This window comes from Brachypodium distachyon, chromosome 2 (genome assembly GCF_000005505.3).
Source record: "Brachypodium distachyon strain Bd21 chromosome 2, Brachypodium_distachyon_v3.0, whole genome shotgun sequence".
NCBI classification, from domain to species: domain Eukaryota; kingdom Viridiplantae; phylum Streptophyta; class Magnoliopsida; order Poales; family Poaceae; genus Brachypodium; species Brachypodium distachyon.
This window is the reverse complement of record NC_016132.3, coordinates 16,482,274-16,495,274: the sequence shown is the minus strand read 5'-3', so window position 1 is coordinate 16,495,274 and position 13,001 is coordinate 16,482,274. Positions and strand designations below refer to the sequence as shown.

General features: G+C 46.8%; 1 protein-coding gene and 1 long non-coding RNA gene across 2 annotated transcripts; both read right to left on the bottom strand.

Annotated features, from left to right (window-relative positions):
• Positions 1-5,756: 5,756 nt before the first annotated feature.
• On the bottom strand, positions 5,757-7,291 carry LOC104582603. The gene is made up of 3 exons (XR_730413.3): positions 7,067-7,291; positions 6,254-6,321; positions 5,757-6,137 (listed from the first exon to the last, which is right to left on the bottom strand). It is a non-coding gene; the product is annotated as an uncharacterized LOC104582603 (long non-coding RNA).
• A 2,891-nt stretch (positions 7,292-10,182) lies between these two features.
• LOC100836944 (ethylene-responsive transcription factor WRI1) lies at positions 10,183-12,667 on the bottom strand. Its single transcript, XM_010232804.3, has 7 exons — positions 12,346-12,667; positions 12,147-12,229; positions 11,869-11,966; positions 11,678-11,751; positions 11,544-11,594; positions 11,227-11,303; positions 10,183-11,121 (listed from the first exon to the last, which is right to left on the bottom strand). Exons 1-7 carry the CDS (start codon positions 12,579-12,581, stop codon positions 10,364-10,366), a joined length of 1,377 nt encoding a protein of 458 aa, XP_010231106.1. The 5' UTR covers positions 12,582-12,667; the 3' UTR covers positions 10,183-10,363.
• Positions 12,668-13,001: the final 334 nt, after the last annotated feature.

Genomic DNA, 13,001 nt, shown 5'->3' with positions numbered 1-13,001 from the left:
AATTCACAAATCAACTTCCTTGCCAAAATTGCTTCCCGAGCTAGCCACAAAGAAATCTGAGAGAGAGGGGCATTTAGAATGAACCGAGAGAGGAAGAGAGAGGGAGAGAAGCAAGAGAGGGGAAGAATACAAACCGAGGTCGATGGAGGCAGATCCGGAGGCAGGCGGGCTCATGGGCGGTGGCTTCCTCGTCCCCAATCGGCGGCGGCCTCCTCGCCTCCAGGCGGCAGCAACGGGGACGGCGGCGCTCCATGGCTGCAAAAAGAGAGAGAAACTCAAGAGAGAGAAATCAGAGACAAGGAGAAAGAGAGAGATGGAGATACTCAAGATCCGGGGGCTCCATGGCTGCCGCTTCTCGTTAATTTGCTCATAGTATAGATCGAGATGAAGTTGTTCGGGAGTCCGAGGACCCGGAGCGGGTTCGCCCTACCGTCTTCGGCTTCTTGTCCGGCATACTGTTGCTCTCATTGTTTGGCTATTCAACCTATACAAAGATCTACACGTAAGTCATTTGATCCTTTAATTTCTTCACCCGCTATTTCATTGATCTCTTGCTTCGAGTTAGTCGGTTTAATCAATTAGGGTTCTCTTTTACTTATGTGTTTATGTGCATGCAGCTACGTGATTCTAGAGATCCTACTCCAGTTAACCTACAGCTTCATCCAAATCTGCGGCCACGTGTATTGTCTAGTCGCAAATAAGGGGAGGGGGGTCTCACTATATACACACATGTAGGTACACATCCATCAAAGTATTTCGAACACACACGCACCCACCGAGGGGAGAGGGCTCACACGTCCAGGGAGGGGGCCCTCGCCCCCCCCCCCCCAACACACGTACTATCTTTGTGTGAGAGTGCTAGTCTTCTAAACTAATTCGGTGCCCATGTGCTGCATCTTCCTATCCTACTTAGTAGTGTTGTATTTCCAATAATCATTTTATATTTGTATTTCTCGGCAACCTCCGTCTCCGCTGGTGTCACCATGTTCTTTGCGAGGGACACAGGGCTCTACAGATCATTTGTGAAGCTGGTGTGCAGTAGGCTCCAACTCTCTGTCCTTTTCGGCTCCGTAGCATGTTTCTTCTGAGCCGTCTCCACTTTCTCTCAGTGTTTATAGCTCTAGTCAACACCCATGCTGAGTAGTGACCAGTGGCAGTGATAAGCTAGCTACCTAATAGGAAAAGGATTGTATGAGACTGTTAGTCTTCTTAACTAATTCGGTGCCAACGTGGTAAGTAATGCTTTATTACCAGCAATCATTTTATCTGACAGACAACAAGATATATTTGTGCTACTGTAGAACCCATATAGTACGCAGAGCTGCTGACAAAGATAAGTGTGGATGCATGCTACTGTTTTCCAAGGGGTAATAAGCTAGAAAAACGCTAATGGTAGGGTACAGCTTGGATTAGTTTCCAAAGGTTAGTGGTTTGGTTATGTAGTACGTCCACCATCACTTGTGGAGCTATGTTGTGGCCAAACTGGGTCCTGGCCCGCCTAGTTTTTTTTTTAAAAAAACTACCACTGCCCAGCCCAGCCCAGTAGGAAACTCATGGTAGACATGCCCCTTTAGCCCATTACGCTACCTAGGACGACGGCCGGAATCGAGGCCCAGGGCCGCGCGACCGCTTCTTGCCCCACTGCTCTGCTACTCCTCTACGCGCCCACAGCCTGCGCCACTGCCTTGCGCCGCCTCGCCTTGTCTCCCCACGCCTGCAGCCCTACGCCCGCAGCCCCTGTTGCTCCGCTGTCGCGGTGGCTGTTACTTCTCTGCCGTCCCCTGCTGCTCCGCTGTCGCGGTGGATGTTACTTCTCTGCCGCGAGCGCCGCCCCACACGCTGCTGCTGCTCACCCCGCGGGCTGCCCTGCGCCCTCTTCCTCTCATCTTCCCCAATTCTCTATTCAGGTATTTTTCTTAGGTCGTAGCATCTTTTGTTTGTGAGATGTAACCACGGAGAACAGAAAATTTGAGGAATGACAAATGTTCAGTGAAGTGGTGTGATTGGGACCAAAAATTTCTGTTGTGCTTTAGACTGGCCCACCCATGAATCTCTTGGTAGCGCCGCCACTGTCCACCATGATGAAATAAATTAAGGGAAGGAATATGAGAGAGTCTACACGGTGCGCACATTTTGTTCTATGTAAATTCAATTTGCACAACGATTATCCTTCTCTTTGGAAATGACATTACAATCTTTGATGTGGTGTGGTCTTGTCGCGCATTTTTTTTAAATAATTTTGCGCCAAAATAACGATGTTGTCCTGCGACATAATACGCCTATATGCATGTTAGTGTCGATTTTTTTTTCAAAAAAAATGCTGTCACATAAGGGCTTGCTTGAGATAGGCGGGCCAGTTTCACGTGATTTTGAGGGAATTCTGTGGATTCTAATTAAAATATGAACTACAATTCCAAAATTTCTCAATAAATCCCCTGAAATCCACATGTGCCAAACAATTCGGTCAATATCGCGTGCATGTTAGTCTTAATTAATTCGGTGCCAATGTGCTGCATATTCGTATCCTAGGCCTTAAGTTAGTGGTGCCGTATTTCAAGCAACCATTTTAGCTAACAGACAGCTATATCTTTGTGCTACTGTAGAACATGTATGGTGAACACTGAACAAGGAGGCGTTGCAAAATGTAATCAATAATCCAGCTAGCTGACCCATTGAATTGGCAATGTGATCCAAGTAGTAGGTTTAGAGCATTGCACATCCGGAACTGAATCGTCGACATTTTTAACAGCGCAATGCACTACAGGATACTGAATATCACTATTGAACGAATAATAGCAAGGACCATAGAAACCATAGCAAAACTGCAAGAGAGGCACTCACCTCACCTGGTTCCTCTCTAACGTTGTTAATTCAGCTCGAAATCTGTAATCGCAAAAGAGAAAACCAAAAGAACTCGCAAAATTTTAGAAAAAATCGATTTTAAATCGAGAGATAAAAATAGTCGCCGGTGAGGTGATGCGAGGGGCGGCGCTCGGGCCGTGAGGAGAGCGACCTTTTTTTCCCAGTAAGTAATGTGGCCAATGCAAAGCCCATAATTTTTCCCTGGTCCCGAAGTTTTGAATATATTTTTTTAGAGAGGAGGTCCCGGAAGTTCTGATCGTACGTAATGTGGCCAAGGCCCATTTCTTTTCCCTCGTCCTGGATGTTTTGATCCTTTTATTTTTTGAAACAAACGGAAGTTTTGATCCCAACTCCAAATATGTGGCCAAGGCCCATTTCTTTTCACGTGGACTGCAGCCCACGAAGCACCTCAGTTTAGTTTATCTCTTCTCTTTTTTAGGGCGCAGCGAGCCACGGATCGGCCGCCTGCACAACCGTTTGCATCATCTGGTTAAAACAAACGGAAGTTTTTGATGGCCCTGTCTCTAACCAATCTGGTATGCTGAATACTTCCTTGATTTCTACAAGAATTTAAAACCCCTGAATTATACAACTTATTACTTGTTTGGAAGCTTCACACACATGAGGCTTGAGCAAATGTTTAGAATCCACCAAAAAGTAAAGGAAATGAAGGAATCCCATAGGAATTATCGAAACCAATCTTACATGGCATCATAGAAAAACTTAGTGTAAAATTCATTTCTTGTGATTCATATGAAAATACTTTGTTCCAAATTACAGTCCCTTTCTTTGGTCGTATCCTTTTCGTTTTACTCATAGCAGCATAGCAGGTCCGTATACTGGCAGTTTTTTCTTTCTCCCGAGCTACTGCTAGCTCTCTATCGTGGACGCAGAGCTTGCATAGAGATTGCGTGTCAGGGAAACCCACGCGGATGTATTTAGGAGGCCCATCTACTATTCGTTCCGTATTCCAGCCCCGCGTCAACGGTCACATGGCCCAACTCGCAATTCGGCACAACAAGTATGAATTGTTAGGCTCATTTCAGGATGGGAAGCAGTGCCACAAACGCGCTTCCGTTCTGGCCTAGCAGATTTCGATTCATGGGCGGTGAGCAGCTGGACCATGCGAAGGTTGTGCTGGTCCGACACTGAAGGAAACAGATTCGCGAGGAAATTTGGATGTCTTCCCCCTCAAAAAAAATCGCGAGGAAATAATAATAAATTATTCTCTCGCGGCCCCATTTTTTTGGCCCATTTAATCACACTGCCCGTCGATATGTTTCTCTGGGTACATATTTGATACAGATAGTAGGTTTAAAAGATTTTTTATCTTTTGAGACATGTAGCTGGGCCAAATGAAATTTCAGACAGACGTGCCGGCCCGTGAGTTACATGGGATAACGATCAGTGGGTTCGGAGGTCCAGAGGCATCATCTAGATTAGCTCACGACGCGCCACCGGCGAGTGCAGAGGAAGACATCCAAATTTGCGTGTAATTTTTATTTATTTTAAAGATAGTTTTGTAAGGGTTGGTTGATTTTAATATATAATCTTGGCCTTCTCACAAAAAAAAGTTTATGCAGTTATGATATGGGTGAGTAAACGGTCCGATGAGCTGGATGGACATTTCTTCAGATTTGTTAGTGCACGGCGAAGCACGTGTATACTATTATTCAGATCTATTTCTTAGAGCATTTTCAACAGTAACCCCTAAAACAGGGTCACTAAACTGCAGCTAGAGACTACTCAAATTTTAGGGTCTTAAAAAATATAAGTGTATTCAGCAATGGCCCTATTCCACAGCACCTATTCTATTTATGACATATGGGGCCTACTTGTCATTGAGTTGTTGCCTTTTATTATTTATTTTGCCTTTTTCTCCCCTAAAATAGGGGCACGGCCATGGTTTGGGAGCAGGAGTTGCCGGAGCTGGCGGGGCTTGGCGAGCTAGCGCGGCCGTGGGCAGGCCCGATTGGGGGCGGCGGCACACTCGCAACGGAGGGCGGCGACTCGTAAATGCGCTGGAGAGCGAGGGCCGCGGCGGCACACGCTCATGGCAGAGAGCGAGGGCGGTGGCGGCCCAAGGTGTGGCACTGCTGTGCAGGAGGAGCGCGGAGGGATCTGCCGCCGACGAGGGGGAGGTGGCGGCAAGATTTGCCGCCGACGAGGGGGAGCGGCGGCAGGAGGAAGGCCGACGGGTTCGGCATCGGAAGGAGGAACATGGGCACGGAGATGAAGAGCTAACGTGACAAGAACAGAGACTTCCTTCGGAGGTTCCTAGGAACGAGGGCTTGAGGGTGTGATTTGGAGACCTCCCTAGAATAGGGACTTGAGAGTAGAATTCCTGTTAAAAATGATTTTTTGCCTCCATCCCTAAATACTGAATAGGGGACCCTGTTTAGGGTTTAGGGTCCCTGCTGTTGGTAAAGATGCTCTTATCCGATCAAGAATCGCGAACCGCGACCGTGGACGCGAATCCTTCGTGCTAGCCAAAGTGACCCTACGTTTTTTTTTTAGAGGCGCGAAACACCCTACGTATGCCACCCCGATGGGAAATGGTCCACCTTCGCGCGCGCTATCCGGGCCTTCGGACCTGGGCCAGTTGGGCCAGCGTTTGATTTCCTCTGTCGGTATTCTGCTTTCCCCCAATTAATCCCCCTCCTCGCTAAAAAAAACAAAATCCCCCTCCGGTTCGTCCACCACAGCGCCCCCGCGCCGGCATGATGTGCAGCGTTGATACCGCTTCCCCAGGGATCCCAAAATCCGCGTCCGCATGATCATCTGGTGTCTATTGGGAGGAGACTGCGTGAAAGATCTAGCTAGCCGCACATCAGATCGATCATTCTCACCTTCTGGTTGGACCCTTACCAGACACAAGTTTTATACCCAGGACAAATTCAGTAAGAAAACCACTTCATAAATATATAAGCACTTTGGTTGATCCATCGACATGGCGCCGTTTATTAAACTACCATGAGAATCTATTAGTACTAGTATTCATTTCTCTTAAGGCGATCAAGAACCTGGGTAGTACTCCGTATTATACTTTATGCATGTAGTCCCAACACCGATTCAGACGACGGACACTTGGGATGGGCATTGAGCCTGGCATCGAGCCCTCGTCCTGAAACACGGCTTGCTCTTGAGGTTGACGCAGCAGTAACAGTCGTTGTCGTTATGTGTCGCAATGGTGCAAAATCTTACGCTAATCTTGACACCATCCACGGTGTTGGTGTCACCGTCTAGGTAGCTTCTTTTTCCGGCCTCCGGACGACCTATATATTAATTTCATCCAATATCATGTAGGAGTATTGTTTAAACCATCACTATGTGTGAAATTAATGTAAATTAACAAGAAGAGAAGAATACAACAAGACCTAGAAACACTGACCTTGTGCAGTCACCACAAGCAATCCCATGAACAAGATGGTGGCCATCACATTCATTTGAGTCAATTGCCTACCACCCCAAGAATGTTAGGAGCAGCCAAGAAACATTGCACTACTTGTTAGATGGCTGACCAATATAAGATTAACCATCATAAACGTCAAATCCCACATATTTTGCAAGGTAAAAAAAAACACAAAACTGGCTATGAAGTAGCAAAACTTTCGCACTGTCCACCACAATCTTTTTTTGAAGGAAATAGATTCCATTAAATCAACCTCCCAGTATTACACACTTTCGCACTGTCCACCACAATCTGGCCCGACCAAAATAAGAGATGCAGATATTTTACTTTTATTTGCAAGACGTCCAATATAATGGCCTTGCCCCGGCCAAGCTGTCCCAAACAAGTGCTTTTCTGTTCAGTAAAATACCGACGCCGAGTGTTGTTTTGATCTACTGAAACCATGGCATCAATGACACCTGAACAGTATATGTACTTACCATGAAGTTAGGTTTAAGAAACCAGCACTTTTATGCCTATTTTTTGGTAATTAAAACATGTAGTAGTAGTTTTCTCAAGCCAGCACATAGCCTTTTCTACTGCTCTTAGCTTCAGCGTTCCTCTGTCTAATTTCAGCCTTCCTCTATCTAATTTGTCAGGAACCCCAGTTATCTACAGAAGCATGAATTTGGAATACTAACAATCCAACAGTATACCCAGCTGCATCCTCAGATAAGACTACATATAAAGTCGACTGAAAAAGAACAAGTCTGGAACCCGAAATCAGAGTCTAATATTCATGGCAGTACGTACCTTAACCTCAGTGCACAATCCTGTCGATCGGGGTGGCGGCGCGGTGTGGAGGTGGCACGGGGTGGAGGAGCTCGTCGGTCGGAGCGAGGACGGAGGGGCCGCCGGAGCCTCTTTTAATTTCCCCCTGCACGGAGAGGACGCACGCGAAGCCTCTTTTAATTTCCCCCTGCTGTGCTCGTTTTGCAGCTGACTGCTCATGGGCTGCTGGCCATGCGACATTGCGACTAAATAGAGGGAGCAAGGTGCGCCGTGAGGATCCCAAATATCTACCGGTGCAGCTGCGATCTGCCGTCTTATCAGCTGTCGCGCCATGCAAAATTCTAGATTTCCACTAATTTAGCACCAGTCACGTCGCGCGTCGAACGAACGGCGTCTAAAGGGGTGGTGCAGCGGTGCCGTATGGTGCTCTTCAACATTTCCGGCCGGCCAGCAGCATATACAGTGACTCTGCCCCCACCTAATGCAAGTGTTATGTCATACTATTTGACTAACAAAATTGACCTCACGTTGCTACGGAAACACGATGATATAATTTGGAAGAGTGAAAATGTCTTATCATCAACATATGTGTTTCCTTAGTGTGTTTGTTAATAGATAAATTGGTGTTTCACCGATCCCTTCATCCAACCTCTTTATTTTCGTGAAGCCCTCACACATGTAAAAACATCCAGCCGCCACCGACAAGTTCACGGATCACCTCCACCACTCCTGTGTACCGACGCCAGCACCGCCACCGCCAATCACCGCGAGATGTTCGATCTCCGTGGAGAAAGAGTTGTGGGGATTTAGGAGGTCCAGGGTTGAATCTGGAGTGCTTGAGAACCAAGCATAGTTTGGGTGATCAGCAAACGTGGTATATGCTAGCAGCCCACCAGGGTTCGATCCTCGAAGATCGCACTTTGATGTCTCACATTGTATAATGCTATCGGAATGCAATCGTGCAGCTCTTACGGTTTAACTTAAAAAAATCGAGAGTGCTTGATTACCGGGTTGAGGGGTGAACTGAGAGTACGTAGTTTTATTTGATCTGTCATCAAGTTTCTTTTTTTACTTCTTCCAGTTAATTAGAGAAGGTTGGATGAAAGATGTGCGTGAATGAGAACCTTACGTATCTTCTAGATAACAGAGATATAACACAAACGCAAAATATGAGCAGGATTGGTTTGTCTTTGAAATTAAGAGTATTTTGAAGGTTCCGACCTTGCTAAGCTAGCTCAAATTAAGATGAGGTGTAGGCTTAGCTTCAATTCCTCTCACAGGAAGTGCATCCGATCATTTGTTTCCGCATACGGGCAGACAGCCGCACTATGCGCTTATATTCTTTTCAAGTTTTGTGTGCGATGCATATGCATTACTCCCTCCGTCCATGTATACCAGGTGCTTTACTTGAACTCCATGTATACCAGGCGCGGTCAGAACTTGCCATTCTCCTCCCGAAAATATCCTCAGCTTTTACTAAACAATCGGTAAAGTAAAGTGCTTTTTCATCCCTGCACTTACTATTCATTGGTGTGTTCCTGGCCTGCGCATCAAACGAGGCAATTAATCTAGATTATGTGTACTAGTTTCAGCAGGTAGGGAAGGGGATTTCTCCACACCATTGGCCTCCTGCTCTGTCATTTTTGGTACCTGTGAGATTTTTAATGCGCCTGGTATATTAGGACAGAGGAAGTAGAAGGCACTAGTAAACCTGCACGTGTCGCATATCCTGTGATTGCAATAAAATGATATAGAAGCCCACGTAGTAACCTGTATTTAGTGAGCAAGATGTAAACTGGACACAAGTATGTCAATACGAGATTAACAGGGCCGCTGTGCTTAGGTCTATAGCAAGTAAAAATTAAATCAAAGTGAGGACTAACCATCTAGATCAAAGTAAAAAGTAGTTTGGTAGCTGGTTCAGTATGACATCTTAGATAGTTCTTCTGCCGAACTATTTGTCCTTAAAAAGAACCAAAAAGTATGTAATCTGGAACTCAGTTTTGAAGGAAAAAAATTGTTACTTAACCAAATAAGCTAAATCTGTTTTAAACTTGAGAATATTGTTCAAGTCAATCAACGTAAATAAAATATATTACAAAACCTATATTTGACTAGACGTAAACATATAGAATTTAATCGTTCAATTAAATAACCACACTCTCCCTACCTTATTCCAGGCAGACATCTTTTAGAGCCCAACATCTCGAAGCTGTTGAGACACCTCCCATGATTGGGTCACATTTTCAGTTACATCAACAGATAACTTTCTACATTTGCACTATCTTGAAGAGAAAGAAAGGTTATTGGATAGGTAGGATGACAAGAGAAGGCAAGCATGCCACAACAGTTCTGCTCTTCCATAATGGTTCCACGGCACGCAGACCAAGGACCGTTTCAATTACTGGTCCCACAACAATAGACGAGCTTCAGGACCAGAGTTCAGATGGATGCATGTAATTGTTGTTTCCATAACAGATAACACAAAGCATAATTCAGCAGCATAAGGAGGTCACCTAAAGGCATATGAACTGAACAAACGAACAACTCAGTAATGACTATAAAACAAGAAAAAGACAAAACTTCTGAGAAACAAAGTAATCCATTTGCTGGAATGAATATAGATCTTTATATTTCTTCTTGCAATTCAGAAACAATTGTTACATATCAAATGATCACACTTGCTCAAGCTCAAAATTCGCCTCAGGATGTATAGGGCTAGCTCACTTTAAGCAACAAAAGCAAGTAGTTCACTATGCAAAAAAAGACTTAAATGGTTTTGTTTTATCAAATAATGCTGAGTGCCAGAATTCAGAAGATTTTGCTATAACTTAACTAAACCACATGTTCCATTTGTTTTAAACCAGTAATGCTCAGTTCCTAGTAACTAAATGTGATAAGCCCGCAATGACTGTCTGCATGCGGTTCCATCTAAAAAATTGACACTTCAGATGGTTGTAACGTTGGATAACCGCGAGGAAATGTCTGACTTCTCATGCGTCCGGCTGACTTGCGTTCCCAGAAACAAAGTTCTTCTCCGGAAGAAAAAAAATCAGTGAATAGGAAAGAAGAGTTATTTAATTTTTACTAGATCAAACTTTACAAGGTTTAATTACTTTTGGGAGTAGTAATGTTCATAACATTAGCACGGTTTCTTGCACAACTCCCCGGCTCCCCCGAAATAAAGTTGTCTCTCGAAAACAAACGGAGAATTCAGAAGAAAACGAGGTTGCTTACTTACATTGTAGACGAAATCCAACTGTACAAGTACTGCTAATTTACATAAGATACATTCATTCATTCTCCCCAAACCCAAGTCTACAACGACGCCATGTCCGCAAACGGCCCATCCCAGGTCGTCCTCGTCGCCGCCATCCTCTCGCCGCCATCGTCGTGGTCGCCGTAACACGCCGCCACGGCGTCCCCCTGAAACCCGGCAGCAGTAACACCACCACCATGGCCGCTGCTCGGCGACGAGAAGAGGAGACCACATGCGTCCGTCGAAACCCCGTGGAAGAAGTCGCGGTACTCGTACCCTTCCCCCGGCAGCAACACCTGCCCGCCCGCCGGTTGCTCTGCTTCGACGCGATGGCTGTGATCCCCTGATAACAGGCCGCCGGCGCCCGAGTAGTCCGGGTCATTCCTCTCCACCAGCTGCCGGAACATCGTCGACTTGAGCAGCAGGCTGAGCGCCGTAGGCGACGATGAAGACGACGACGACATTGAGTCCCTCCTCCTCAACGCCCCGCCGGAGGGACCTGCTGGGGAGATCGCCACGGCAGCCTCGTGCGGTCCGGCGACGTCGGGATCGAGGACGAAAGGGTTTCGGGAGAGAGCTGGGGGAGGAAGAGGAGGGAGCATGTGGGGGATGAACCGTTCATGTTCGACGGAATGCGCATGTGGATGCATGGCGAGGAGAGGGTGGTCGGGGTTCGCGGCGAGCGCCGGCATCGGCACCGGCGGCGGCGGCTTGAGCCAGGTGATGTAGGACCGGAGGTCGAAGTTGGTGACGGCGTTGACGCCCTTGTATTCGATCGCCGCGATGTCGTATGCCCGCGCCGCCTCTTCCTGCGTGCCTATATCAAGTTTGCGAGTTTTTCATTTTCAACGTGAGGTATGAACTGAAACTGAATGTGTGTAAAAACTGTCAAATCTCCTTGGTCGGAGGCACCTTTTCTCACCGTAGGTTCCGAGATAGAGGTACTTGTTGCCGAAGACACGCCCGATTCTCGCCTCCCATCTTCCATTCTGGTGATGCCTGAAAGTGTGACAACGTTCAGTCTAGTATACTACAAATTTACTCTGCCTTTTCGTTTTTGGACATGTTATGAAACAACGATACTCCCTCTGATTCTAAATTCTTGACTCAAATTTGTCCAAATATGCATGTATCTATTCTAAAAAACGTCTAGATAGCTGTAATATTTCGTCAATAATTTAAGATCGGATGGAGTATTTACTATGGGATTCTCTGTCGGAATGCAAGACGTAGGCGTACCTGGCAACACCTCTGTACTTGGACACGCCTCTGGAGAAACCGCTGCTTTTCCTGGCAGAGCATCAGATTGAAAAATTCAGAGTTGAACAGGTGACGTAATATACATAAACATGTACAGTAGCTAGCTAGCACACCTCCTCAGGGATGCAAGGTACTCTTCCTTCGTTAGGCTCTCCATTATCTTGAGCTCCTTTTCGTAGTCCATAACCTGAAACATGTGTACCAACCGAACTAATTTAGCCACTGACATTATCATGCTCCTGTATCTGACAGACTTGTTTACTTGAGGTGCATTGCTCGTTCCATCGTGTTTCACAGTACGTACAGGAAAATTTGTGTATGTGGTCGCGCCCCAGTACTTGAGTGCCGCAAGGTCGTAGGCCCTTGCCGCTGCCTCCTCCTCGTCATACGCTCCCAGATACACTGTCCACACATCATCAAACAGTAACACACATTTAGGCGTTTAGCTACACAGTGTGATGATCATCGACATCGAACATGCATGTAAATACTCCCTCCGTCTCAAAATAAGTGACATGGCTTCTATACAAATCGACGTCACTTATTTTAGGAAGGAGGAAGTAGGACGTGCTCCGTACTTACCCTGCTTGCCCTTCTTCCTCTGCGTCGGGTTCCATGAGTTCTTGTCCCACAGGTGCGCCTCGTAACGGCCCGTCCAACGGTGCCTGCAGCAGAATTATTGGCCATATGCAATCAAAATTCAGCTGAAACGTACGCGTTGTGCTATAGCTAGTCGAGTCTGTGCTTTTGTAAATCTTTGTAGTCTCGCTAGTATATATACCTGCTGACTCCACGAAACCGGGAGCTCCTCTTGACGGCGATGCCGGGCAAGGCGCCGGAGGGCTTGCCGACGCCGCCACCGGCCGGCCCGAGCGCCGCCGCCGCCAACGGCTCCCTCCTCCGCCTCCTGACGACGACCCCGGCCTCGGCCTCGCCGACCGACGACGTCCCGGCAGCAAGAGACGACGACCCCACGTAACTCTCGATCTCGCTCTTCACCATCACCACGCTGTCCATCTATACAGCTTGAGCTTGAGCTTGATTAGCTAGCAAATTAAGCTCCAATATAATGCAGGGTGTGTGCGTTTGTTTGCTGCAGCCAGTCAGGCGCCACTAGTAGCTAAGCTACTGCCTGAAGCCGGTTTATATGTATGTGTGTGTGTGTACGTGTTGTGTCCACGGCTACGGCTGGCGACGGATCTTGTCTGGGGACAAAGGCGTTGATGATTTCATGGCGGGCGCGTCTGTCTTTACTATGCGAAATGGCTTGTCGGGGCATCGGAAGTTTGGGAACATCGATTGTTAGTCCGGCGGCGGAAATCGACCGAGTGTTTGCGTCTCGTCTTTCTTCCTTTCTTTCATTTTTGTAAGACCGGAGAGCCGGAGAGCATATTTTGGGGGTTTGTCTGCGAGCCTAACTAAGAGACTGCAACAAGA